This window comes from Glandiceps talaboti, chromosome 20 (genome assembly GCF_964340395.1).
Source record: "Glandiceps talaboti chromosome 20, keGlaTala1.1, whole genome shotgun sequence".
In the NCBI taxonomy this organism is placed as follows: domain Eukaryota; kingdom Metazoa; phylum Hemichordata; class Enteropneusta; family Spengelidae; genus Glandiceps; species Glandiceps talaboti.
Genome location: NC_135568.1, coordinates 10,831,776 through 10,856,791, shown reverse-complemented (window position 1 = coordinate 10,856,791; position 25,016 = coordinate 10,831,776). Strand labels below are relative to the sequence as shown.

General features: G+C 36.4%; 2 protein-coding genes across 2 annotated transcripts in view; both read right to left on the bottom strand.

Moving 5' to 3' along the window:
* Positions 1 to 1,566: 1,566 nt before the first annotated feature.
* LOC144450933 (cell division cycle protein 27 homolog) lies at positions 1,567 to 23,379 on the bottom strand. The gene is made up of 19 exons (XM_078141693.1): positions 23,247 to 23,379; positions 21,473 to 21,548; positions 20,490 to 20,637; positions 19,724 to 19,849; positions 18,868 to 18,965; positions 18,144 to 18,283; positions 16,684 to 17,022; positions 16,128 to 16,258; positions 15,406 to 15,487; positions 14,981 to 15,191; positions 13,967 to 14,139; positions 12,042 to 12,194; positions 10,807 to 10,887; positions 10,086 to 10,213; positions 9,176 to 9,293; positions 8,300 to 8,428; positions 7,190 to 7,264; positions 6,680 to 6,857; positions 1,567 to 5,061 (listed from the first exon to the last, which is right to left on the bottom strand). The coding sequence occupies exons 1-19, from the start codon at positions 23,268 to 23,270 to the stop codon at positions 4,943 to 4,945; spliced, it is 2,529 nt and encodes an 842-aa protein (XP_077997819.1). The 5' UTR covers positions 23,271 to 23,379; the 3' UTR covers positions 1,567 to 4,942.
* A 1,444-nt stretch (positions 23,380 to 24,823) lies between these two features.
* LOC144450797 (uncharacterized) overlaps positions 24,824 to 25,016 on the bottom strand; it is a 25,986-nt gene continuing 25,793 nt past the window's right edge. The window contains exon 3 of the mRNA XM_078141522.1: positions 24,824 to 25,016. This exon is cut by the window's right edge and continues 1,456 nt beyond it. The gene's annotated coding sequence lies outside the window, so the exon portion shown is untranslated.

The following is a 25,016-nucleotide window of genomic DNA, read 5'->3' as shown; positions in this document are numbered from 1 at the left end:
CAGGATTTTATTCATAATTATTTCCACCCAAGTAAAATGCGTTTAAGTTCAGCTTGTGCCATTTTAATGTGCTCGTTAGTCTTCTCATAAATAATTGTCAGCCAATGTTATGTATCACACAGATTAGTTGATTTTTTGGTGAAAGAAAATGCTGCACTTGGTCAGTTTAAGTGTTACAAGTAGATTTAATTTAATAATATATTGGTTCAAAAAGATTTAAATCACTGTATTTTTAATGTATGATAACGTTAATCTTTTGGCAGAGAATTTTAAAATGCTGATTTTGAAGTTGGAGTATTTGGATGACATTGTGCTATACATGTAGTTAGATGCAAAATGCTTTAAAACATCAATTTTACGAGTCTCTTTTAGTTACAGGGTTTTAGTAGAAGTGTTTAATAGTTGTAACGTTTGCCATGGATGAATGAATAAAATCTGATTGTTTTTCTGTGTTCTCAGTATGAAGTGTCAGGTAGTGTTGTTTTTGTGTGCTTTTGGTAAGTGTCTGGTAGTGTTTTGTTTGCTCTTGGTAAGTGTCTGGTAGTGTTGTTTTTGTGTGCTCTTGGTAAGTGTCTGGTAGTGTTCTTTTTGTGTGTGCTCTTGGTAAGTGTCTAGTGATGTTTTCTGTGCTCTGGTGTCTAGTGGTTTTGGCAAGGTTGTTGTGATGTTTTCTGTGTTCTAGGCATCTAGTCGTGTTGTTTTTGTGTGCTCTTGGTAAGTGTCTAGTAGTTGATTTTGTGTGCTCAGTGTCTAGTAGTGTTTCTCTGTGCTTGGTGTCTAGTGGTGTTTTCTGTGTCTTGGTTTCTGTGCTCTTGGTAAGTGTCTAGTTAGTAGTTTTCTGTGCTCTTGGTAAGTGTCTAGTAGTTAGTAGTTTTCTGTGCTCTTGGTAAGTGTCAAGTTAGTTGTTTGTACTTGATTAGATACCAGACTTTGTTCAAAATTTATGTTTATTAGCTCACCTACACATTAGATGGCCATAAATAAACATATAACGTATGATGTCATGGTTCTATAAATTAACACCTTTGCCACATAACTCTTTTATTGGATGCAAACAGGTCTTGTTGCAAAACCGAGAATTGTGGGTAAAGTACTGTACGAAACCCTAGTTTGCTCATTAGATATACAATTATAATACGTACATACAGGAATATGAAACTGTAAGGGTTACATGTATAACACATATAACGAAGCTTTGAGATCACCATCAACCAATATACATTTACAGTAAAGTAATACCCAGTCATACATTCACACTTCAAGGTGTAACAGATGTAAGATAAACAAAGACGATTACATACATAATAATTTGTTATTTATTTCAAGCTTGTTGTTTGTATACCCAATTATTAAACGTACAATGGTTGCAAATTATTTCATCACGTTCACTTTACGCACTGCAATATACAGACATGCACTTATTTTCATTAAATAAACTAAAAAATAGTCCGTCAACTCTGGCAAATGTTTTTGATACAAATCACTGCTTCTCTGACAATAGTTGGGATGTCCTGATTTACAAATATGACTCACCCCCCTCCCCTCCCCTCTCCCCAACCCTGTGCAAAACATACTTGAGAGAACTCACACCATTATAAAATTAATGACTACTATATTTTATGCATGCAAGTACGACATGAATGCCATTATGTACAGTTTTCATGATGCAAACATTTGATTATCCGGCCTGTGTAGTGTTCGGTAATGTAGGCATTTTGTTCATATAAAACATGTCTTTCACACTCAACTCAGTGGTAATATGAAGTATGTAACTGCATTTTGTTCAAAATGGGGTTTCAGTTACAGACTGTCACTTAAACTACAAAAGCTGAGTTTCCCACAATGCACCATGTTTACCAATAAATATTCCTTATCTCCTGACTAATAGGTTTCCCTGGGTTGAGCGCCCTCTATCCCATCATGAAAATATCTTTCGTTTTCATTCAATATGACTAGCTTGCCAACACCATGTTAATCCTTGTTTCACTCAGCTGTTGATGATATATCATCCAACTAATATGTCCATCACCCCCATCTCGACAATGGGTCTAAGAAAAAATGTCTGAGTTTGGCATAGAAAGTCTACAGCCACCCCACCTTCAAGCTTTTGTAATTATATAGGTTATTGGGTCAAGGATCATGACTTCTAGAGTGTTAGAATTTGGAAGAACAAAGCAAGAACTGATATTTTGATTACTGACAATTTACTTAACCATATATAGGAGTTAGTGTAAGCCATCGTTTGGATGAAATCATAACTTATCAACGCATAACTTACAGGAGTCTACTACTTAAAGCATAGACCGAGTAATTCTAATATACAAACTGGGACAGAGATCCCACTCGAAGTAGTAATGAAAAACAGTGATGTTAGAACAATGTGTTAACAACCCTAATATGATAAAAAGTTGGAAAATAAGTCACTGTATATAAAACGTATATGCAGATAGTCTGTGATAGTCTATAAATAGAGGTTATAAGAAGTTGTAGTTATGGTAACGTATAAAAACACTCTCTACAAGTATTGTATATTTCAGTATCAAATCATATGAAGTATTATTCTTTGTGAAGCTGAGAGACCCTCAGTCGTTGAACAGAAATTGTTTGATCTGAACATTGTTTTATCAGTGGTGGTTACTTCAAAGGTGCTGGGAAGTCTCCCCTTTTAAAGGGCCATGCTTCAATCCTGGGGTCAGAGCATTAGTGTGATCTTAGTTAGGATTACATGGTATCCTTCTTAGTATTACCAAATAACTGTTTTTCACACCTTGATTTTAATTCTGATGTAAAGTAGGCCTTTTATACAATATTAACCTGTCTGCTATGTCATGTTGTATCAGGCTTCTAAACCACAGGCTGATAGCATGGCACGAATATCATATCTTATTGACTTACATATATTCATTCACAGATACACATGGTCATAGCACACTGTAACTTAAACAGCTAATTTCCAATCCAGGGTCAGTGTCTTGACATTTCCAACGTGTATCAAACCAACATTTTCATGAATAGAGTCCCCAAAATGCAACTGATTTCAAAAATACAGTGACAGATTGCTTTCCTGAATATTCATAATACTGTAGTCCAACATTTAGCAGATAAAAAATCTGTAATGCTCTCTAAAATGTCAGTTACATAGGCGCTCTATGGTCACGGTCAAAGTCATCGAGCATGAGTGTCATTTTAAACCGACACCTATTTATATGCAGACTAGGTCTTTCTTCCCTGTATGTGACATTGAGCACATGATATTAGAGTGTATACTGTTAAACATATGCCTTGAAGAACTTTTCTTTATATTATGAAATGTATTGTTATGAGATGCAGACACGTGTATGCACAAGGAAAGTTTACAAGTGTAATACGTGGAAGATTTCCAGCACCATCAAAATTAGTTTTACTTGTACACAGTGTCCTGATCACACGCATTTCTATTCAACAGCTATCTACAACTTGTAACACTCAAGTAAAATGTTTGCACGATTTGTCACAACCATTTATAGCATTCATTCCACTTGTACAATTAAGGTCTCTCAATTTTATCCATCTGCCCAGTATGTGGTGTCTCTCAATGTAATCAATCTGTAAATAATGTAAGCAATGCAAAGCAAGTAAATATTCAATGGCTAGAGTGTAAACATAGATGCCATAAAACATTGTCTAGATGTCATTGAGAGCTAAAATATAAACCATGGTTATTAACTGTCATTCACTGTAATCACTCTGCTGTTATTTAGCAGAAAACACTTCACAAATTGACTTTACTAGAATTAAAGGCCGTAAACTAAGCCAATAATTAAAGTAATTGCAAGAGTATACTTTTACACTTGATATGAATGCTATAAACCGAGTCTGACAACTACAGAAAGTGCTTTGCTTCATTGTTAAGGGTTGTAGAACGGCTGTATATCACTGACAAACATAACAACGTAGAGTCACTTTCTCAATAGGGAACTTGCAATCCAGACTGAGCATGCTCAGACGCAAAGGACTATGGGATTTTCTGTGGTTATCGTAATACCTAATCTGGAGCTACCGATAAAATAAACCTCCCACAATGCTCAGGGTGACTACGAATTGATCATTTGTGGTTAAAAACAATGTAACATTATTGTTTAGAATACTATTTGATTAGTATTTATTATCACATTTCCCATGGTGCAACATTCAACATGGCGGGTTTGCAAGTTCCCTATTCACATACTACAAATGAAATGAATTCTGAAATGTAATTAATTCACCTACAATATCAGCAGTCTGTGTGTGTCCATGTATTTGTTCAAAAATGTACTTGAAAGAGAACGCAATTTTACGGATTTACCTATTTTGAAAGTTAGCAAGTATCTACATTAAGTACTGGAGTAAAATGTGAATTTGTAGCTTCAGATTTTTAGCTGGTTATAAGTGTACCGATAATGCAAACATTTTTAATTGATCGCAACCTCCACATCTTATTTACAATTTACACACATTTCCAGACCTTCACTGATCACGTGATATTTATACATTTCCCGGGTCCTCAAATTAATTATCTATACTGATTCCTGGCCTGCGTCTTTCATTCTACATATCATGAAACTGATTGGCTAAGTAATCAATACATTAGCATATTTCCATCGTCATACAATTTTGCATAAATCTATGACATCATAGACTTTAAGCACTTTCATTGGCTTGTCATACAAATTTGCATAAGCTCTATGACTTCAAAGATTTTAATACACTCTTTCACTGGCATTTCCTACAAATTTGCATAATTCTATGACATCATAGACTTACACACTTTCACTGGCCTTCATACAAATTTGCATAATTCTATGACATCATAGACTTCTGCACTTTCATAGGCTTGTCATTTAAAATTTGCATGATTCTATGACATCATACTTTCAGCACTTCCATTGGCCTGTCATACAAATTTGCATAGACCTCTGTGACATCATAGACTTTCAGCACTTTCATTGGCTTGTAGATGCATGTCTTCTTCAATTTCCATATCACTATTGGCTGCTGCAGCTTCAACTGCAGCTACTGCTGCTGCAGCAGTGTCAGCAATGCCTGCAATGGAATCAATAATATTGTTAATTGATGTGATAGTTAGAAAAAATATTGTTCAAGTTTCAAAGAATGAATTCGACAGTGAAATATTTCAGCTCGGGGAGGAAATACATGCCCTACTTTTTAGTATGTGCCTTGGAATTACAAATCTTTGTTACTTTATTCAAGAAAGCCAAAACCTATTTTCAGTTAAAATCAAGGAAAATCAGGGGTCACCAGGCAAATTTTTGAAACAGAGACCAAATCACATTAGAATCCAATATGGCCAGTATGCCCTCTAAGCCAATATGATGTGCCACTGATGTGCACACAATTTCTAGTGAGGCACCAAAATTTGGTGTTCCCCTATCTCTTAGTCTTACTACGTGGTGACTCATTAGAAATGCCAGTTTTATCATTTTGACTCACAACAACAAAATTTAGCTATCATTAGAGGGTACACTGGCCATAATATACCATGTTATTAAGGTAATTGGTCAGCGATCACTGGCCGATTGCTGACCGAGCAAGGTCCATACAGCAGCACCATACATCATTGACTTCACAGATCATTCGTATGGAAATTTACCATTCCATCGATATGAAACTTCGAACTCTGACTTAAAAATATCCAGTGAATTGATCTATAAAAAAATTATTGCTAGGCAGAAGCAAGATTCGGGAAAAAAATGTCAATTTTTTGGAAATAAACCGATGAAAATCTCACCAAACGTTTACTGTAAATGTATTTGGTGTACATCTGGAATTGTGGTGTAGACACATTAATAATAACATACTCTATCAATGTTAGATATTATATAAGTGAATATCCCATTCATTTGACATAAAAATCTATGAAAATAGTCCATTTTAGAGTCAAAACTTTGTCATTTTCAAGTCCTGGTCGAAATTATGTAAGTCAGTAAAAAATAGTCGAACCTAAAAACAAAAAAAATAAAACATCAATAGATCAGACTTTGTAGCATCACCATAGACTTACATTGGCATCTGGGTACTCTCCACCGACACAAAAATTTGTGTCAAAGGATTAGTCCAAACGTGAAAAAATTGTGCCGAGTGATGCCGAAGATGACGCATTTTAATAAATATTCATGAGAGGTTACGGATACTGTCATGCAGAACGGAGTGGAATGCGGAAGTACGTCTCTGCATAGGAGATCGCAGCAACTGTGTAGGATTTGTTTTGTTGGCTTTTCAGTTGTAACATCGCAGGAATTTCAAAAGATTTGCGCCGTAAATAAAAATTTTGTTGGGAATCACAATTCTTGCGTGTATTTTGGTAAAGGATCAGGAACATTGGAATATCTGTTTCTCCTCTCTGACTTTGCTGGGCATGCTGACAGACAATTTGACATGTGCAAATAAAAAGTTCAAAGTCAATCTCACCCAAAACACTTTATCGGATTACATCAGAATCAGTTGAATGATTGCTGACCGATTACCTTATGGAAATAATTCACATTGTCAATTTCCTGAAAACAAGACAGCAAACCTCCAAATTCCTTTTAATATTTCAAAAGGACAAGAAAAAAGATTTCACATGGCAAATTTAAGGGATTTGGAGAACTTTATATTCAGGAAAATTGGTCCCTGTGGTGTGTTCTACCTTAAAACCTACCAGCTGCATCTCCTTGTGTGTCTTCATTCACTGTGTTATCAGTTCCTTCTTCATCATCAGGTAGGTATCGCTTATCAATGGCTTCCTTAATTTGATTGTTTGTACCTTTCGGATCAAGATCCATGGCCCAGCTAAAATTCATCAAGGCTAGGTGCGTTTGTCCAAGTTTCTTAAAGACCTGGAAATGAGGTAACAAAGAACACATGATTAAACCAAAGTCAAAACATGATTAAAACCTAAAGGGGAATGCCAAGAAACGAAATAAAGGTATTTAATTAAACTTTGGGTTCTCGAGAGTTGTTTCACGTTTTTACCTCACATAAATTTTGCACGATTAACGAGAAACACTCGGCATTCCCTTCAGAGACAACACAAATACGCACTATTTTTTTTTATAAAACCTACCACATTACACTTACAAGATGCCTTTCCAAGAAGAATATTCTTTAAAAGATTGTTTTGCACATCCAGTTTTAATAATTGATGTCAAAATGACATATTTTCACATACCTTTCCAAGCAAGAAATATACTAAAGATTCTGTTGGCACAATTTCTTTGAGTTCTTCTAGCTCATTCAGAGCTTCCTGGAAATTAAAGTTTTAGATAAAATATGTCAATTTATGGATTTTATTATATATATGCCTTAGAAGTTAAGAAATTTTAATTGTTGAATGTGTGTTTGTGTCCAACAATTTACTACTTATTCCCTGTGGCATAGGATTAGTAGTTGGAAAGACATGGGTTCCAATCCCACTGGAAACAGGGGATTTTTCTGTGACTGACCAAAACCCTGGGTAAGTGTTCTACAGACTTGATGGGTAGGTTGTATCACTCAGTCGTGTCTCACTTACAAGACATGTGTGAATTTAAAAATTAAATAGTATTAATAATAATTTTAAAAAGCTTACACCCAGGATATGAATGATTCATTTTGAAATCAACAATAATATTAGAGAACCCAGACCATGGCAGTGCCCGTGTGGCATACTGTGGTATTTGCATTGGGATATGTGCAGTGTTCTCTGCAGCTGCTGAAAGCATAGCAGAAAACACCACAAACATGGGTCGCAAATATACTGCAAGTACCTACACTCGTATTCACACATTATAAATTTCTGTTGCTATTTTAATTACATTGTCCAAAATAGTAAATTTCATTCAAAAAATACAACTGTTTTTACATGATGTTGTGTACAATGAACAACCTGCACTCAAGTGCACATAGGTATGCTGAAACATTTTTCGGTATAACAGTATATGGATGCACTGATGCAATTAATCATGTGTGATGGCTGTGCTCTCAAAATGAAACATCAAATTTATTACTGTTATTGAGCCTTCAGTTTTTTAAGATAGACACAAACTAAAACTATAATCAGGACATGTTGATACAAGTGATAAGCTGTTGAATGGATATTGGTTTAATTATAGTCTCAGTAGGAGGCAGAGAACTTGCAGTGTTGTTTTGGGACTTCCAATGTTTACACTATCTTGATCACAGGGTGATTAGAATCACACAACAGAGGAACCGCTATCACACACTTGTGTAATCTACCACATTGATTTACTAGTAGTTGGCATCTATCTTAGTAAACTGAAGGTTCGATTACTAGTCTTACCTGGTATCTTTCTGTAGCAAAGAGTATAGACGCTTTATGAAATTTACACAAGGCATGAGATGGATTGGCTTTCAGCGCTGTATCCAGAGTTGTCAGTGCAGCATCTGATTTTTGAAGGGCGTGTTGAACCTAACAAATCCAACAAAAAAAACACTGATATGTAAGAACTGGCCTCAATTATTTTCAAGGATTTAATAACTTAAAGGGAAATTAATGTTTCCACCTATGTTACCATAAAAGGGCATTTTGAACCTACAAAGTATACACACAAAGTTGATATGTGATAACTTGACAAAACTAAACTACCGGTACTCACAGAATTTTAATAGCAATAATGATTTGTCTTCTATGCTACCATAAAGGGTATATTTGTATGTCACCATATCAATAATATATTTGGTATTACGCAGACTTTCTGTATGTAAAATGTTTCATTGTCTGAAATCTTTAGCTTTTCAAAATTTGCACATCAGGAGTGTCTATATGCCTGAATATGACAAAAGAGAGTTATTGGACCAGGAACTATATAACTATTCTTATCAAACCATGGTGTGTAATACAAGTCTCTGCTGTTCCAACACGCTGAGCCAAGTGTTATTAATCCAATTCATTTGTTTACTATCCCTGTTTGTAACAGGTTCCGTTTGTCCATGGTCTGATGTCAGCAGTTGTAATAACGTTGATGACATTTTCACTTTAATTCAAATACATTGTAGTTCTCTCTGTATGTTCTAGTTGTGTTGTATTTAGTACTAAACACAATGACATGCAGATACTTCAAACGTACTCGAACATACGTTGGACTGTTTCTTGTACTGTCAGATGAGTACCATCTGTGGCAACAAATTTGACCTTTATTTATTTACTCCGACTTACCACTCCTATATGGCACAATAATGCAGAACTCTGTGGGTTTATAGATAATGCCTTCCTATAGTGCATTTCAGCTAATGCAAACTTCTCTTGTTTAAAATAAATCATACCAACACCATACCTAATGTAAGAAAAAAAAAACAGAATTTACTTCAATATTTTGAGACACTGCACATAACTGATATCTGTGGGAAGCAAAAACTGATGCTTTCCTCCACACCTGTGGACTTGTTCACCAGTCTGATGTTCTGGGTTGGTCACATGACTCATCACTGGAGTCATGTGACAAAAGAATAGAATCCCAGATGTGTGAAAGTTGAAAGCAATCCCTGTCCTGGTTTAGATCAGGTTTACTTGATGATATAGATAACTTCCATTCCACCACATTCAAATAAATGTTGGTCCTTGTCAAATACATTAACATTATCCTAGTTGATACAGTAATCTAGACAGGTGAGCTTACATAATTTGTTCTTTTTAAAAAAAAGGATTACAGTATCAAGATGAGATCACACTTATACCAAACTACTGTAAAAGTAAAAATGATACTATATATGGATAGATATGTAACTGTTATATGAAGGAATGCCACGATACACAAGTAACACTGTGGCATATTAGGGGTATGTACACAAGTGCTAGCAGTGTTGCCCGCGACCGTACTTTCAAGGGCATAAAGTGCAAACATAGCAGAGAACATTGCAAGTATGAGTGCAAGTACCCCGATTACCAACTCTGGACACGTTATGAGGTTTGCTTGTAGTGTTCTTTGCAACCATACTTTCAAGGGTATAGAGAGTGAAAGTGCAGCAGAAAAATAACTATAAACCTAAGAAGTAAAAAATCTACCTGAATATTTCTGTTTATGTTGTGATAGTATTCAACTAAACATACCACCACTATAGATACTTACCACGCATTGTAATGTCTACCGTCTGCCCTAATGGCACTTCTGAAACAAGCCAAGGCTCGGTCTAATTCTTCTGTTAGAACGTATTCATGACCAAGTAACGTATACGCATATGCAAAATTAGGATTACACTGTGGTAGAAAAAATAATAAAATAGTATGTTGTGGTCAGTAAAATCATTTGTATACTTATATATATTTACTTAGTTTATTACAACAATACTGATATACTGCTGTGTGTCTTATTGTCAGCCTGTCTGTCCATCAGTCCATCCCTCCCTCCCTTCCCCTTCCTCTCTCTCTCTCTCTCTCTCTCTCTCTCTCTCTCTCTCTCTCTCTCTCTCTCTCTCTCTCTCTCTCTCTCTCTCTCTCTCTCTCTCTCTCTCTCTCTCTCTCTCTCTCTCTCTCTCTCTCTCTCTCTCTCTCTCTCTCTCTCTCTCTCTCTCTCTCTCTCTCTCTCTCTCTCTCTCTCTCTCTCCTCCCCTACTACAATTCATATTTCCCTCGCTCACTACCTCAATATTTCGCTTCCCAACGCTCTCATCAAATCTTTCTCCTCCCCCTTCCTTCCTCAACCCCCCCCCTCTATCTCACTCTTTATAACTAGTTCTCTATATATGTCCAGTTTTGTTTGTTTATTTAACAAACCATTGTTTCACTTGACATCACCATTCCTGATGAACCTTTTTTTCTGTACTTAAGAAATCGTTAAGAAATCGTTTTACCTGAATAGCTCTTTGGAAAAACTTGATTGCAGTGTCATGTTCTTTTTGAAGGCTAAAACAGTTACCAGTGGCACACCAAGCCTGTTGACAAAATAACAACACCAAGTTGATTACAAAATAATAACATCAAGTTGATTCAAACTTATAGCCATTATGGGAAGATTGCACAAAGTCACACAAGCTCAATAAGCGAACTTTGCTCGTTTACATTTAGCGGAGAGGGGGTCTGGCATCAATACGATTGCTGAACTTCATTTTCGCACTTCTAACCAATTATGGAAACTTTCATGCCTTCAATGATAACAGGTTCTGTATTTACTACTGAGATGTTCATAAGTTGATAAAAATTTACATCAAATGTGAGATACAGTGCTGGGTATACAGTTAGTATTTTGATGTGTTTACCATCATCTCACTAAACAGATTCATAAGGTTGGAACTTCATGTTTACCATCATGTTTTTACATCACATCAATCGTAGTGGTGTTAACGGTACAGATTTCATCATGGTTTACATCATATATAAACATGTGATATCACACTTGTGAACATTCGTTTAGGGGGAGGGGGGACTGAGGGGAGGGGCTTTGTCCTAAACGAACGATGTTCGTTTATTGAGCTTGTCCAATTGTCCCTAACATAGCTTCATTACACTATTATGTTAACAAATCAGTCTTGACAATATGGAGCACACCAACACCATTTTTAGTTCAAATTCTTAGATATTAAAGGATCACAAGTTCTTGGCAATACTGACGAGACATCAGCAAAAATTTGGGATTGCTTCTAAGAAATTTGTTGGTGCTGAAAGTAGAAATTTTCATTTGTAACCAAGTTTATACATACTTGAAGGTAACTCTTCCTGCATATTAAAAGGGACACTTAGATTCCAGATTACTGAAAGATTTCAATGAATAGACATCGCTGGACTATTCTGGAGTGTGTATTTATTGTCCAATAACAGGAGGAAGGTTCAGTGTCAGTGCAGGAGGAAACCAGATTACCTGGAGAAAACCCGCATTGTTCGGTGGAGTCAAATTGAACGACACTCTTCTTACTTACAGCTGGGTAAATTTAATCAAACTCTGAATGGGTTTGAACCCTGACTGCAGTGGTAAAAGGCAAGTGGTTTAACCACTCAGCCACCGACAACCCCAAATTTACCATACAAATCCCTGTAAGACCCTGCAACTCTATAATATTTCAACAATTACCAGAACAGAAATAGATCTCACCTCTGGGCTATCTTTGTCCATTTCTACCAACTCCTGTGCTACGGCTGATAACGCAACTTCTCGCTGTAAATGCCACAAGGTAGTTGAATATACTTCCATACCCTCTAGATGATATGGGGCTATCTTCCGAACTTCACTAAAGAATTTTTCAGCCTGCAATTCAAAAATAATTCAACCAAGATTTAAAAGACCAAGTTCAGATGGGATTACAATTAAAATGTGAAAAACAGTTGTCTCGCAGATCTGTACAAAAGTTAGTCCAGAACAAAAGAATGAAGCTATGTAATTCTTACAGCTCCAATGATGAAATAACACTAATGTGAGAACTTGGGATTGAAACTCTGGCCTTTACAGATAGATTCAAGCAAGCCAATGATATAGGATATGTAAAACCACAACAATAGCATATTACAATACTCAAACAGGTTAGAGTCCTTGGCACCTTTACTTTGACTAGCCCAACACCGTGGATGGGATCTTACTTGCATACCTGTATATACATGTACTACATTAAATTTCAGGATTTTTTCACTAGAATTTCCAGGCTAAGATGTGTCAGTTTGAACATGGAAGTAGAACCCCAGGAAGGACAACTGGTCATAGATCAAAGGGACAGTCATCGCCTCCGCTGTTTGCTAAGAAAACAACTTTCTTTTCGTAGTACTGGGGTGTGAACAGCAACTTTTAAAGATCGTAACAAGCTTAGCATATTGATGAGGGCGTCCAGGTTTTGTTCGGGTGTTCTCGACTATTATCGGTAGCGTCATGACGCATCATTGATCTAAACATGGCCATCGACAAGCAATTCTGTGGCATGGCATGCGTGACTTCTGACTTTGACTATGAGGAAAATTCTTTCAACACGAACGATGCTGATACTATTGAAAGTGCTATTGTGGAAGAGGGGTGTTTTTGTGTATGTAAGGGCCCGGAGTCGGGCTCAATGATAACGTGTGACGGCGAAGGTTGTCATGTTGGAAATAACGAAATAAACATAAACAATCGGGTGTGATCACAACATTAGGCGTAATAACCTTGAAAATCGGCGACTTTTGACAGCCATTTGAAGCTTTGCAGCAATCTGCAGCTAAAAGATTTTGGTGTCATCGGAAAGCTTATAATCAGCGCTTCAAATTTTACTAAGACACTTCTTTCGGAGATTGTCGCGAAGAAAACAGTCGGAAGGTGGAATTAACTCACAAAAAATGGCATGGAAGTTAACAATCTTCATAACTTATCTAGTTGTCGCCCGATTTTCAAATGTTTGGTACGACCAAGCTCGTAGTGACGCTATCTAACTGCTGAAACACTCTGCGCAGTCGCATTGACCCCCCTATTCAACTGCGCTTGCATAGCAACGACCCTGGCCTTTGGAACGCCTTAACAACAGAAGAAGGGCGTTCTTGAACCGCGGAGGCGATGACTGTACAAAAGGGACTCAACACAATAGAGACAAAGGGATTAACTTGGTCTAAAACAAAAGATTTTAAATCGGATTAAGCCAGTTGTCCTTCCTGGGGTTCTACTTCCATGGTTTGAAGTTAACATTGAGCTAGCCTGGCATTAACATGGGACTTGTGTAGGCATTAACCTTTCCAGTTACTAACTGTTACCCACACATATGATGAGGTGTTAGTGACATCTTGATATAAACAGTGGGCTAGTCTGATTTTAACACATGACTGGTACAGGCACTCACACTTCCACTGTTCCAGCTGCTAACACATACTGCTAAGGTGTTACAGTCGGCCTAATTTTACCATTGGACTGATGCAGGCATTAATCTTTTGAGTTGCCAACACATGCTGGTGAGCTGCAAATGCCAACTATGTTAACACAACACTGACCCAGTGTTAGTACTGAGTCTAGCCCAGAGCTTGTCAACATGGAGAGATATGTATGAGCTATACTGTACATGTACCTACCTGATTATATTCTGCCAATTCAAAGTAAGCCCTGCCAACTTGACAAAGGACCCAGGGTGTGTTGTAGTGTTGCATAGCTATATTACCAAACAAGTTTATGGCTTTATGACAGTCATACTGACTAAGGTAAAGATACGCCTTGCCAATCTCTCGAAGTAAACTCATAAGACCCTCTGTAAAACAGAAATAGTATCAATAGTATCTATAATATTTCACAAAATATGTCGTGATGACAATACTGCACAATTATTAACCCTGGCATAGATCTATATCAACACAACGATGTATGTGTATACGATTAAAGCATTCACACAACAACCCCTGTCCTACCAAGTCCCCAATTACCGGTATACAGCTGGATTGACTGGCACAATTTTGGTTCAAATCTTGTCCAAGGACTTTAGTCATTCAGAAACAAAAGGGCAGTAGTGAGAGTCAAACCAGCAACTCTAACCATTCAACCACAATGACACTTAACCCTTTAAGATGCCATAGACATTTCATGCAAAAGACTCCCTAGGCCAAGGACTTTTCCCACTACAGAGTAGGATCTTACATACTCTACAATTATCAACTTTAACTTGAAAGTAATAATAAAATATACAATCAATTCTATTTTTTCTTTATCCACACATTACATATACTGCTATATTGTCAAATGAATATTAATTTACCTAGATATGGGGTGAAGATGTGAGTACTGGGCTTATGCAAATGAGTAAACTAGTCTGCATATATACAGGTGTGGCCAGTGAAGCCAGAAAAGACTGTCTGTACATATGCAGACATGGCGTTGTTGTAAAGGTCTATACACTTGACATGTGAATAATGGTACTCATCATATGATAATACAGTTGTAGGATATTTTAGCTAAAACTTCAGAATCATTGTGTCAGAGTGGGAGAATTCTTGTTTCTGTTACTGTTTGGCCAAGCAATATTTTCAAAACTTCCGCCATTAGATCTCTAAATGTTACTCGGGCTTTTTGACAATCAAAAGAATAAACGTCCTCACCTGCTGATGCTTTTTGAAAATTTATAATCTGTGCTACACTCGGAGTTTGTGGTAATAATTTACAACTTTCTATAATTGGTGTTCCTTCATTTTTGTTCTGGTCTATTTGATCTGATGTAGAAGTTTTAGAACTCCTCGTCTTTGTTTTTCTAGTCGGAGCCTTCGGTGATGCAAATCTGCTTTTAGTAGGTGCTTTCTTGGCTGCATTTTCCTGTGAGATGTCAAGAATGAAATGAGATTTAATTTTTTTATCTAACAAGATAACATTTAAGAGTCTGTTTTAATATCACAACACAATGAAACTATAAATGAAATAAGACATAAAAATATGTACGTCTCTGAACTCTACATCTTGGTGGAAACTGGCGCTTTATAAATTCACTGATTGATTGACTGATTGATATGAACGTCTAAGTCTTTCTTACCTTGACTGAATTTGAACTTCCAAACAACCTTGAACTTCGTCGTACTCCTTGGCCAAATAAAACTTGCTGTTGTGTAGCATTACTGTAACATCAAAGTACAAAAAAAACATGTAAATTGACGAATACAGAGAGTCACGACAAAGGTTATAGTATGTGCTGTCATCACCAGAGGTTTACCCATGAGCCCTTGCTGAATATCCCAAAATGGCCGACCACATGTGCTAATTTACAACTCTGGTAATCCAGCCCTTGATTTAACAAGATATGTGAAACCTACTGTTCCTCAATGTGGTAGATTACACAAGTAGGGGATAGTGGTTCCTCTGTTGTGTGATTCTAATCACCCTGTGATCAAGATAGTGTAAACATTGGAAGTCCCAAAACAGTACACTGCAGGCTTAAGTTCATGGAACTCTGTCAATAAAACTCTTCGACATCTCCCTACTGAGACTATAATTAAACCAACATCCATTCAATAGCTTATCACTGGTGTATCAACATGTTGTGACAATAGTTTTAGTTTGTGTCTATCTTAGTAAACTGAAGGCTCAATTAGCAGAGTAATATGACCCAAAATCATATGTACATGTACATGCAAGTTAATAACAGCAATCAATACACATGTACTACAGACAGAAATAAATCTAATTGGACTTTTCCTTTAAAATTATGGCATTCTTTTTCCATACCTCGATTAATTTTTATAGCGAATGGTTACTTACCCTAGTTGTGGACTTGGTGTTTGTGCTATCTGCATTGGACCTGGTATATCTCGTGTTGTGTTACTACTATTACCGGACTGTGTGAATACTGGTTTTGTGTTGGTGGAGCTCTGGTTACGTCGAGCTTGTGTCTGAAATGTAAAACATAAAGTGAACTTATCAGGTCGAAAATTGTAGTAATAAATAGCCCAAAACAAATGAGTCATTGGACTTTGCAAATATATATGTAGTATAAATTCGCCTTGGAGAAAGTAAGATATTTGGCTGAAAAGTGTCCTGCATATTCATGGTCATGAGTGTGTATACCCCAACAGTGTAAACAACTCTCATGAATATTCAGTGTGCAACTTGAATACATTATTTCTGCTGACTCCCATGATGCAATAGGCACAAGATCAATTTCGCAAATTAATTTTGGTGATGTAAAATCATGAAATGACACTCCAGAACTCATATTTTATGAAAATGTCTATCTCACGAAGTAGATCATAGAGTTCCCCTTCAAAAAAAAAAAGTCACCTGATTTAATATAGTTTCAACTACTTTGAAAACTAACCTTCTTTGGTGCTGTAGCTATGTCTAATAACCCTGTGGTGGCTGGCGTGATGTATGATGTCGGTCCACTATCCACAGGACTTGGCGTATCTAACGGTAGAACTCCAAAACTGGGTGTGAGAGGACTAGAAGATACTGGACCCCCCATCATGCTGCGTCCTATTCTGGGACGCGTACGACTAGCTCCCCGACTAATACTTGTAGACACACTTTCTGGAGTTCCCATATGAATGTTGTCATGGATACCCTGTTCTCCTATGGTTGTGTCCGGTGATGCAGTGTTTGATGCTTCTTTCATGATGCCATAAGTAGACGGTGTGGATATTACTGGTGTACTATCCTGTAAAGTCAAGTTATACGTATGTCAACATCCGTCCTAGCTGCAACAGGAGTACTTTTTTTCCAGACAAACAATAATCTATTCATTGAAAATTGTTAAAATACCAATAATTGGACATTCTATATGTTGATTTGTGGTTTTATCCAGAAGAACTGCAATAACAAGCTGGAATTCTAATTGTGATTGAGATGCAGTTTTAGAGCAGACCCAAAAATCAATTGGATTTATTGTGTCATATCCTGTGTACAGCCACCCTAATGTATTTACCCATAGATGGTTTAATACTGTGCAGTGTGTATCATATTATGAGTAAGTCATGATTATACCTAACAAATCAGTTTCAATAAATGTTCCAGTAGTTGCACCTAGTGCAGCTTTCAAATCTGCGTAAGAAATACAGTTGTCTAGCAGAGTCATGCGAAAAGTCAGACTTCAACAAAAGAATACTAATAATTTAATCCTTACATCTCCACTGTTAAGTTAACACTAATGTGAAAACCTGGGACTGAATCATGAGCCTTTAAGCCATGTTCATGTAAGATGGTTTACTATTCAGAGTGTACAATATTATGAGTACTTCATTATATCTGACAAATCAGTTTCAAAAAATATTCCAGTTGTTGCTTTAGAATTTGCGTGAGAAATACAGTCACAGGAAAGTTGGACTTCAACAAGAGAATGACCCTATGCAATCCTTATATTTCCACTGTTAAGATAGCACTAATGTGAAAACCTAGGACTGAATCATGGGCCTTTAAACTATGTTCATGTCAGGTGGTAACATTTTAAGCCAGTGTAAAGTCTTTTAGATGGATGTATATATATTTGTGTGAGTGGGTTGATAGAGATAGATACAGGAGACAGTGTTTGCTATTTGAATGCTTACTATGGTATGATACTTTATTCCCATATGTACAGATGGATATAAGGATCAGTTACACTTTGAGGAGATGGTGTGTGGATGTTTAAGTCATTAGTAACTGCAACTACTGGACCAAATTCTACACCAATAATCTTTATCTACAGAGGTATGGTACTTGGCAATAACTCACTTAGAAAACATCACACTCCATGTGAAAATTCTTCCTTGAATGATTTGGGAAAGGGATACAACTTCTTACCTGTGATATTTCTGTTGTCATGGTGACCATATCAGGAGTTTGATTGGCAGTGAGTATGTTCGGATAGCATTGTGATTGACTAGAGGTAAAATTTGGCAAGGATGAAACTTGGAAAATTTTGTTCGGGTCTGGCTTTTCACCTGAAATATGAACAACAATAAAGTTTATAACATCGCAAAAGAGAAGATGTGAATCTATCGAAATCAGAAAACAATGTCCATCCCTCAACCGTGACTGTGGTTGGGGGGGGGGGGGGATCAATAGTTCAATGTAGGATAAAACACTAAATTCTTATACTTAGGCCTCATGACTAACCAGTAAAAGAATTTAGTTTTTTATCCTGCATTGATTTATTGATCTCACACCATACAACCTTACACCTATTTACAATTGTCTATACTGTCTGTGGGGGGGGGGGGCTCCACTAAGGAGTCACTTGACAAGATGGCTTAGCAACATTATGCTGATGATGTCTGAGAGAATCAAACAAAACCTACATACACACAAATGTAGTTGCTTGAAAACAGTTATGACCTAAGGGTTGCCACTACTCGTCTATCGACGTGTAGTGACAAAGACCCCTTAGGTCACTCATATTTTCCTTGGCTGAACAAAGACAAATAATGAGGAAGAACATCTACATGTAAACATTCCTTATGAAGTTAGTGAAAAATGTAGAAAAGTTTTAGATTTTTCGTTGTCTGTAGCTGAATAAATATCTTACCTAAATCACATAATGATTGGTAACATGACCACAAAAATGGATTCTGTTTTAAACTTTTCTTGTAGTATTCTGTGCCTAAAGTAAAGCGTTCTGTATGACTGTAGGGAGAGAACAAATAATGACATTTAGGACAAAATATTGACAATAAACTTTGATCAATGAAATAGCTTAGAAATACATAAAAAGATCTGTACATGAATGAAAAGTGTGCGAATTCTGAAAAGATCAAAAGTCTGTTGGAAGTGTGGTTAATTTAAAAATACTTAGCTCTGCTTGTTTGGTTTTTGACTGTTTAAAGTTTTCGACATAAATGAAGTTCATTTTTACAGTCATTCTGTTAACTGCTTCTTAGCACTTAGCACAATTATTACTTACTTTCTAAGTACTGTCATGCATTGGGCATACATGATGAAAAATTTAATCACCCTTTTCTCCAATCAGGGGAGCCCTACCACAATGTTTCTTTTCAAAATGGTTACAAAGTGGGTGAGTATAATATAGCAAATTTTTTATACATATCACCTCATGCAAGCTAAGTTGTATGCATTTGAACAGAAAATACAGAATTTATTCCTTTGTCGTTCTCCATTGCAATACCACCATCTACATCATTGGTTCTGCGGTACTCGAAATTTGACATTCAGAAACGCCATTATTCTTTTCACTTGTTTTGTTAAAGCTTATACAAATATAATTATACTATTTTCAACTATTTGTTCAGCTGGAAAATACTTGTGACATCAAGTTTTGACACTTTTAGACTTTCACTTACTTGTGGTGACAAAGCCATCACTTGTATTTTGTTTGTTGAAAGTAGAAAATATTGGGGAATACAAGTCTTTAACCTTTGACCTACCTGTACAGTTCAGCTAACATAGAATATACAAAACCAGCTGCATCACCATATTCTGATGGGACGTCATCAAGAGTTTTAGCGTTACTAAAAATATTACCTGCTAGATAGGTCTCTGCCTCTGAATATCTGATAACAAATCAAATACAAGGTACAGGTCAGACTTATTGGTAGTCTAACAAACTAACCAGAAGAAGGGGGTGTGGTGTCTACTAAAACTGGGGGGAAAATGATAAAACTCGGAGTCATCTCAGCCCCAATTCACAGTAACACCCTCTTCCTAAGCAGTCAAGCAAGTATGGTAATAGCTGACCTCCCCATCACAGTCAACTTAGAAAGTGAGTGACTGTATGTATGTATGTATGTATGTATGTATGTATGTATGTATGTATGTATGTATGTATGTATGTATGTATGTATGTATGTATGTATGTATGTATGTATGTATGTATGTATGTGTGTGTGTACATTGTATGTATGTATGTATGTATGTATGTATGTATGTATGTGTGTGTGTGTCACTGTGTGTGTTCGTGCGTACGTGTGTGCATGTATGTATGTATGTATGTATGTATGTATGTATGTATGTATGTATGTATGTATGTACGTACGTATGTGTGTGTGTTCGTGCGTGCATGCATGTGTGTGTGTGTGTGTGTGTGTGTGTATGTGTGTCTGTGTCTGTCAGTGACCAGACTACAAACAAGTACAAGCTAGGAATGAATACATCTATCCAGGTTCCTTTGGTAAAAATTAAATGGTGACTTACCTTTCCATATCTAAGCAGCATCTTGCTAAAAGGAATTTACATTGTGGTGTTGGACAACCTTTAGCCTGTAATAGCCAGTATGCATTGATTGGCCTTCCAGCTCTGTAATAACATGTAGCTAATAAAAACAACGCTTCATCTGAACCCACTGAAACAAAAACAAAATTACAATTATTTTCCCCCAAGTTGTTCCAAAACAAAGGGCAACATTAAACCATTAAAAGGTTATCGCTGATTGGACAACACACAGAACTACATTTGTATACTTCATTATTGAACAACACAAGCAATGGATACTAACCAATCAGAATGAACATTATAAAGTGCTTCACGTCAACCACAAATCAAGGTACATGTATATAAAGTTATAAATGTAGTGTTCTCTATAGATATATTTTCAAGTGTAACGGATGTAACACCTTCTGTAATTGTCAGTTACAGACAAGAAGGAAAAGCCTTTGGTCTGGTGACTCAGTCACAGTGATCAGTTAAACTTTCTGTACATTGTACTTGCTAGTTAGACTTATAGGCCTGGAAGGGAGAATCTTGGCTCTTGTGGCTGTTATGACCATTTTTGCATAAATTATAGAGTACTATATTCATTTAATCAAGTAATTACATGTTCGCTTAGTTTGCTATTTTGTTCAGGCACAACTCTGTACTCAATATATATGTTGTGTACACATACATTTGTACATACATGTAGTAGGCATCTGTCATGAGAGATCTTTAGATTCAAACCCAATGGACATCATCTACACTTACAGTTACTTACATGTATCTGTCATGACATCATTTCTTTTTATAAACACATAAAGAACTATTTCTGCTTGCAGACAGAGTAAGTTGGAACTCGATTCTGACATTACCCCTCTATTTTCTCTGGGACATCGTCAGAATCGAGTCCCATACTTCGTCTGCAAGAAAGACTAAGTAAGAACCAAACTAAACACTGGCAGGAAAGATTGGAAATGATATCTTACCTTCAGCATAAAGCCTTTCAGACAAAAACACAGCATCTTCATAGGCATAGTGGTTCAGACAATGCCATATCGCTGCCTATAATTAATATCAAATACAAACATGATGAATAAATTAAACTCTACTCTACTTTCTTGTGATTAATTAGCATAATAATTTATATATTGCTCATTAGCATTATGATATGATAAGAATGACCAGCACATTATTACATGATATGTGCATCAGTGAACTCTGACATGTTTATATTTAACACATGTAAATATTGACATTGGGATATAAGCCATCTGCTTTTGTGTGAGAGCATTAGTGTATTATTGTCATACAATGATAGCTCAAAGATGGGAAAACACTTTTGAAGCATGACAGAAACCTGCCAAACATGGCAGCCTTGGGTCACAGTGAGTGGTAAGGACGGTGTTAGCATTGAACTTTCTCTATAGTGGGGCAAACATGGCTCTTAAAATTCCTTCATTTAGGTCAAGGTCAAATAAGGACAGTTATCAAACAAAGCTATATGGAAAGTGAGTCCTGAACACAAGAATGTATAATGTAGTTATTATTCCAATTCCAAACCTATGGTTCCATTGATAAGACAGTACTAATCTAAGACTGTGGGATTCAAACATTGGGGTTTAACTTTCTATGTCCAGAGCTATTATACATTGTGTTATTACTTCTGTGTACATTGTAGTCCTTTGTGTTTGTGGCTTTGTCCAGATGGTAGACACCAGTACTACAGTAGATGATATATTTTTTGCCACTCACAAGTGTGTAACGACATGAAAAATGGATACACTTGGATAATGTTATGATCGTTTTGATATTCAATAAAAGCAATGGTTTGTACTACTTATTGGTTTTCAGTTTAGGGTTAGTGTCTCCAAGAATGCGGTGTCCACCTTTCAGCATTTTCAATTTCAAATGTCTGACAACTCTTGTCTGTGTATCTCAATGTTATGAAACATGAAAGGAATGATGTGCAAGTGAAACAGTATAATAGAAATCCATCCTTACACCTGTTGTTACTATGAGTTACTCCTAGTCCAAGTATTGAGTCTCTTTGTCTTGGTGAAAATTACTGAATAATGAATAAACATGATCAACTATCCTAATGTGCATAAATTAAATTACTTCTGTAATCGAAAGAAACTTAAACCCCTTCCCTCTATGTTTACATGAAATAAATCACTGATGCTGTGTCCTGAGACAGTCCATACATGTATCTAAGACTACACTGTGAGTTCAGAACAAGGGTTTTCCAGCAAGGACACTACATAACAACTAACTCTAGCCGATATAATTTGAATAACAAGTCATTTAACTTGTACTCCCTGTCTACAAACATGTCCATTTTTTAGCCTTTTACAAATACCCACTTTGATTATGAGTATCAAACAGGAGATTTTTGTGATCAAATGGTACGTCTGACAATGGACGGATAAATATGTTTATTGCCTTTATTTACTGTAACCTGTGTTAGTAGTGTTACTAATATCTCCTTTTTCTTCTTCATCTCATATCCCTTTACACTGTGAAAAACGTACCCCACAGGATGGAGGAATACTAACAGCAACATTGTATCTGAGCGGTATTGAGGGTTGATAACGAGAATTGAAAATAAATGTTTTCGTTGAATGTTTCAATGAATATCAAGATGCAATATACATGTAGAACATAACGAATGGATTGTGTAGTCCAAACATAAAAATGTACAGTCGTGTTCAGGCGACCCTCTAGAAGCCGAACTACGACAAAACATGTATTTTAACGTACCTGAACTGGCTCCTGGACAACCATGCTCGCCTGAAAATACTCCCAAACGACACTTATGTACCTGTAATGTCAAAACTTCTCTGTGTTTTCACCGGTATTCATTCAAAGAGAAATCATAAATTGATGCCCGCCATTTTGTAGCCTCGTTCTGATCAGCTGAATGTTGGATGTAAACCAACTTTGGCGGCGCCCTACTCGATCGTCTCCCCTGTCACACTCACAGTCGAGTCTGCCTCTGTCACGGTCGTCTCCTCCAATAACAGTTTTGACTCGCGGCAATATATTGGAAAAGTTTCTTTTGAACACCGACTACTTTCCAAACACTGAAAATCCCCAGCTCATTTTTTCCACCTGCTTATAAGCGGAAAACTTGGGTGGGTGGAGCGTATACCTAGATACGTTTTTTGTACCCATCACTATTTTGTATAGTGATGGGTACAAAAAACGTATCAGGTATACCCCCACGAGTATCTGTTTATTTGCTGGTTTATTTAATTATTTTATTTGTCCCTATACTTGCCGTTCGTTTGCTTGTTCATTTGTCATTTATTTGATAGTTTATTTATTTATTTATTTATTTGTTTTGTTTTGTTTTGTTTTGTTTTGTTTTGTTTTGTTTTGTTTTGTTTTGTTTTGTTTTGTTTTGTTTTGTTTTGTTTTGTTTTGTTTTGTTTTGTTTGTCACACGGTTCCTGGGTGCCCTGTGGTCGGACCTGTTAATTTGAGTGTTGCATGATGTTCTATGGATATTGACGTACACGTTTTATATCACTAGTTATTCACTACAGACAAACATGCAGATTTTTATATACATATATTTTTAGCTCAAAGTAAGTTTGCGGGTTTTTTTGAACACTTTGTAGAATCTCATAAAATAGTCCTCATTTTTTCATAACATTGTAATTTTTGGTCAAAAAAAATTGTGTCGATGTAGCTCCCGGAATTCCATACATATATGTGAATTATGGTTAGCAAAAAATAAAACCCCAGTGCAAATTTGGTAGAATGATAATAAAGTCAGAGGTAGTGCTAGTGACAGAGTTACATTCTACATGAACTTTAGTGCGACATTTCCTTTTTAATTCTCCTTTATCTACAGATCTACATTTACCTTTGCCAAGTATGAGATAGAGCCTGGAATCTTGCCACTTCCAAGGCTTTCCGAAGTTAGGTAAGCACGTGACGTCATTGGGTTACACCATATGCATCCATGATTACACGTACTGAAGTCTGCATTCTGGTAAACAACATGAACAACTCTCCAGAAAGGTGATCGGCCTTGATTGTAGCTGTCAAGGGATTTGCATTCATAATCGGATAATCCTCATGAGAGAGGCTACTTTAATTGGACCCGAAACCAGGTCAAAGGTCAAATGTGAGGCAAACTCGGTGACTCTCAATCATGACTCTCAATAGATATTCCTAGTGACGCCCTCAACGTTAGAGCAGGACAAGAAGTCGCAAAGAGAATTGATTCAATTCAACATCTAGTTTCTTAGCACTCATTCCACATTTTCATGCAAAAAAATACATTTATATCCGAATGTCAATATGAATAAGCGATAGATACCAGTTTATTAGTGTGAAAAAATAAAAGATACTTCGAAAACTCGTAGAAATGTATGCGTCGACAAGTAGTATCTTTCTACTCTAGCAGTAGCATATTATTTTGTAAATCGTGTGAAAACATATACGCAATTCAGAAGAAAAAATAACAATTAAGGCAGCTTCATTCACATTTGAAAAAAAAATAAACCATCTACATTTACGA

What these genes read in the sequence shown, in the direction of transcription:
- LOC144450933 (XM_078141693.1), bottom strand. Translation starts at nt 23,270, where the DNA reads ATGGTTGTCCAGGAGCCAGTTCAG. An exon ending in TTTTCCAAAGAGCTATTCAG is followed by an intron (nt 10,214 to 10,806) that starts GTAAAACGATTT and finishes TTTCTACCACAG; the next exon opens with TGTAATCCTAATTTTGCATA. An exon ending in TATTGTGCCATATAGGAGTG is followed by an intron (nt 8,429 to 9,175) that starts GTAAGTCGGAGT and finishes TGGATTTGTTAG; the next exon opens with GTTCAACACGCCCTTCAAAA.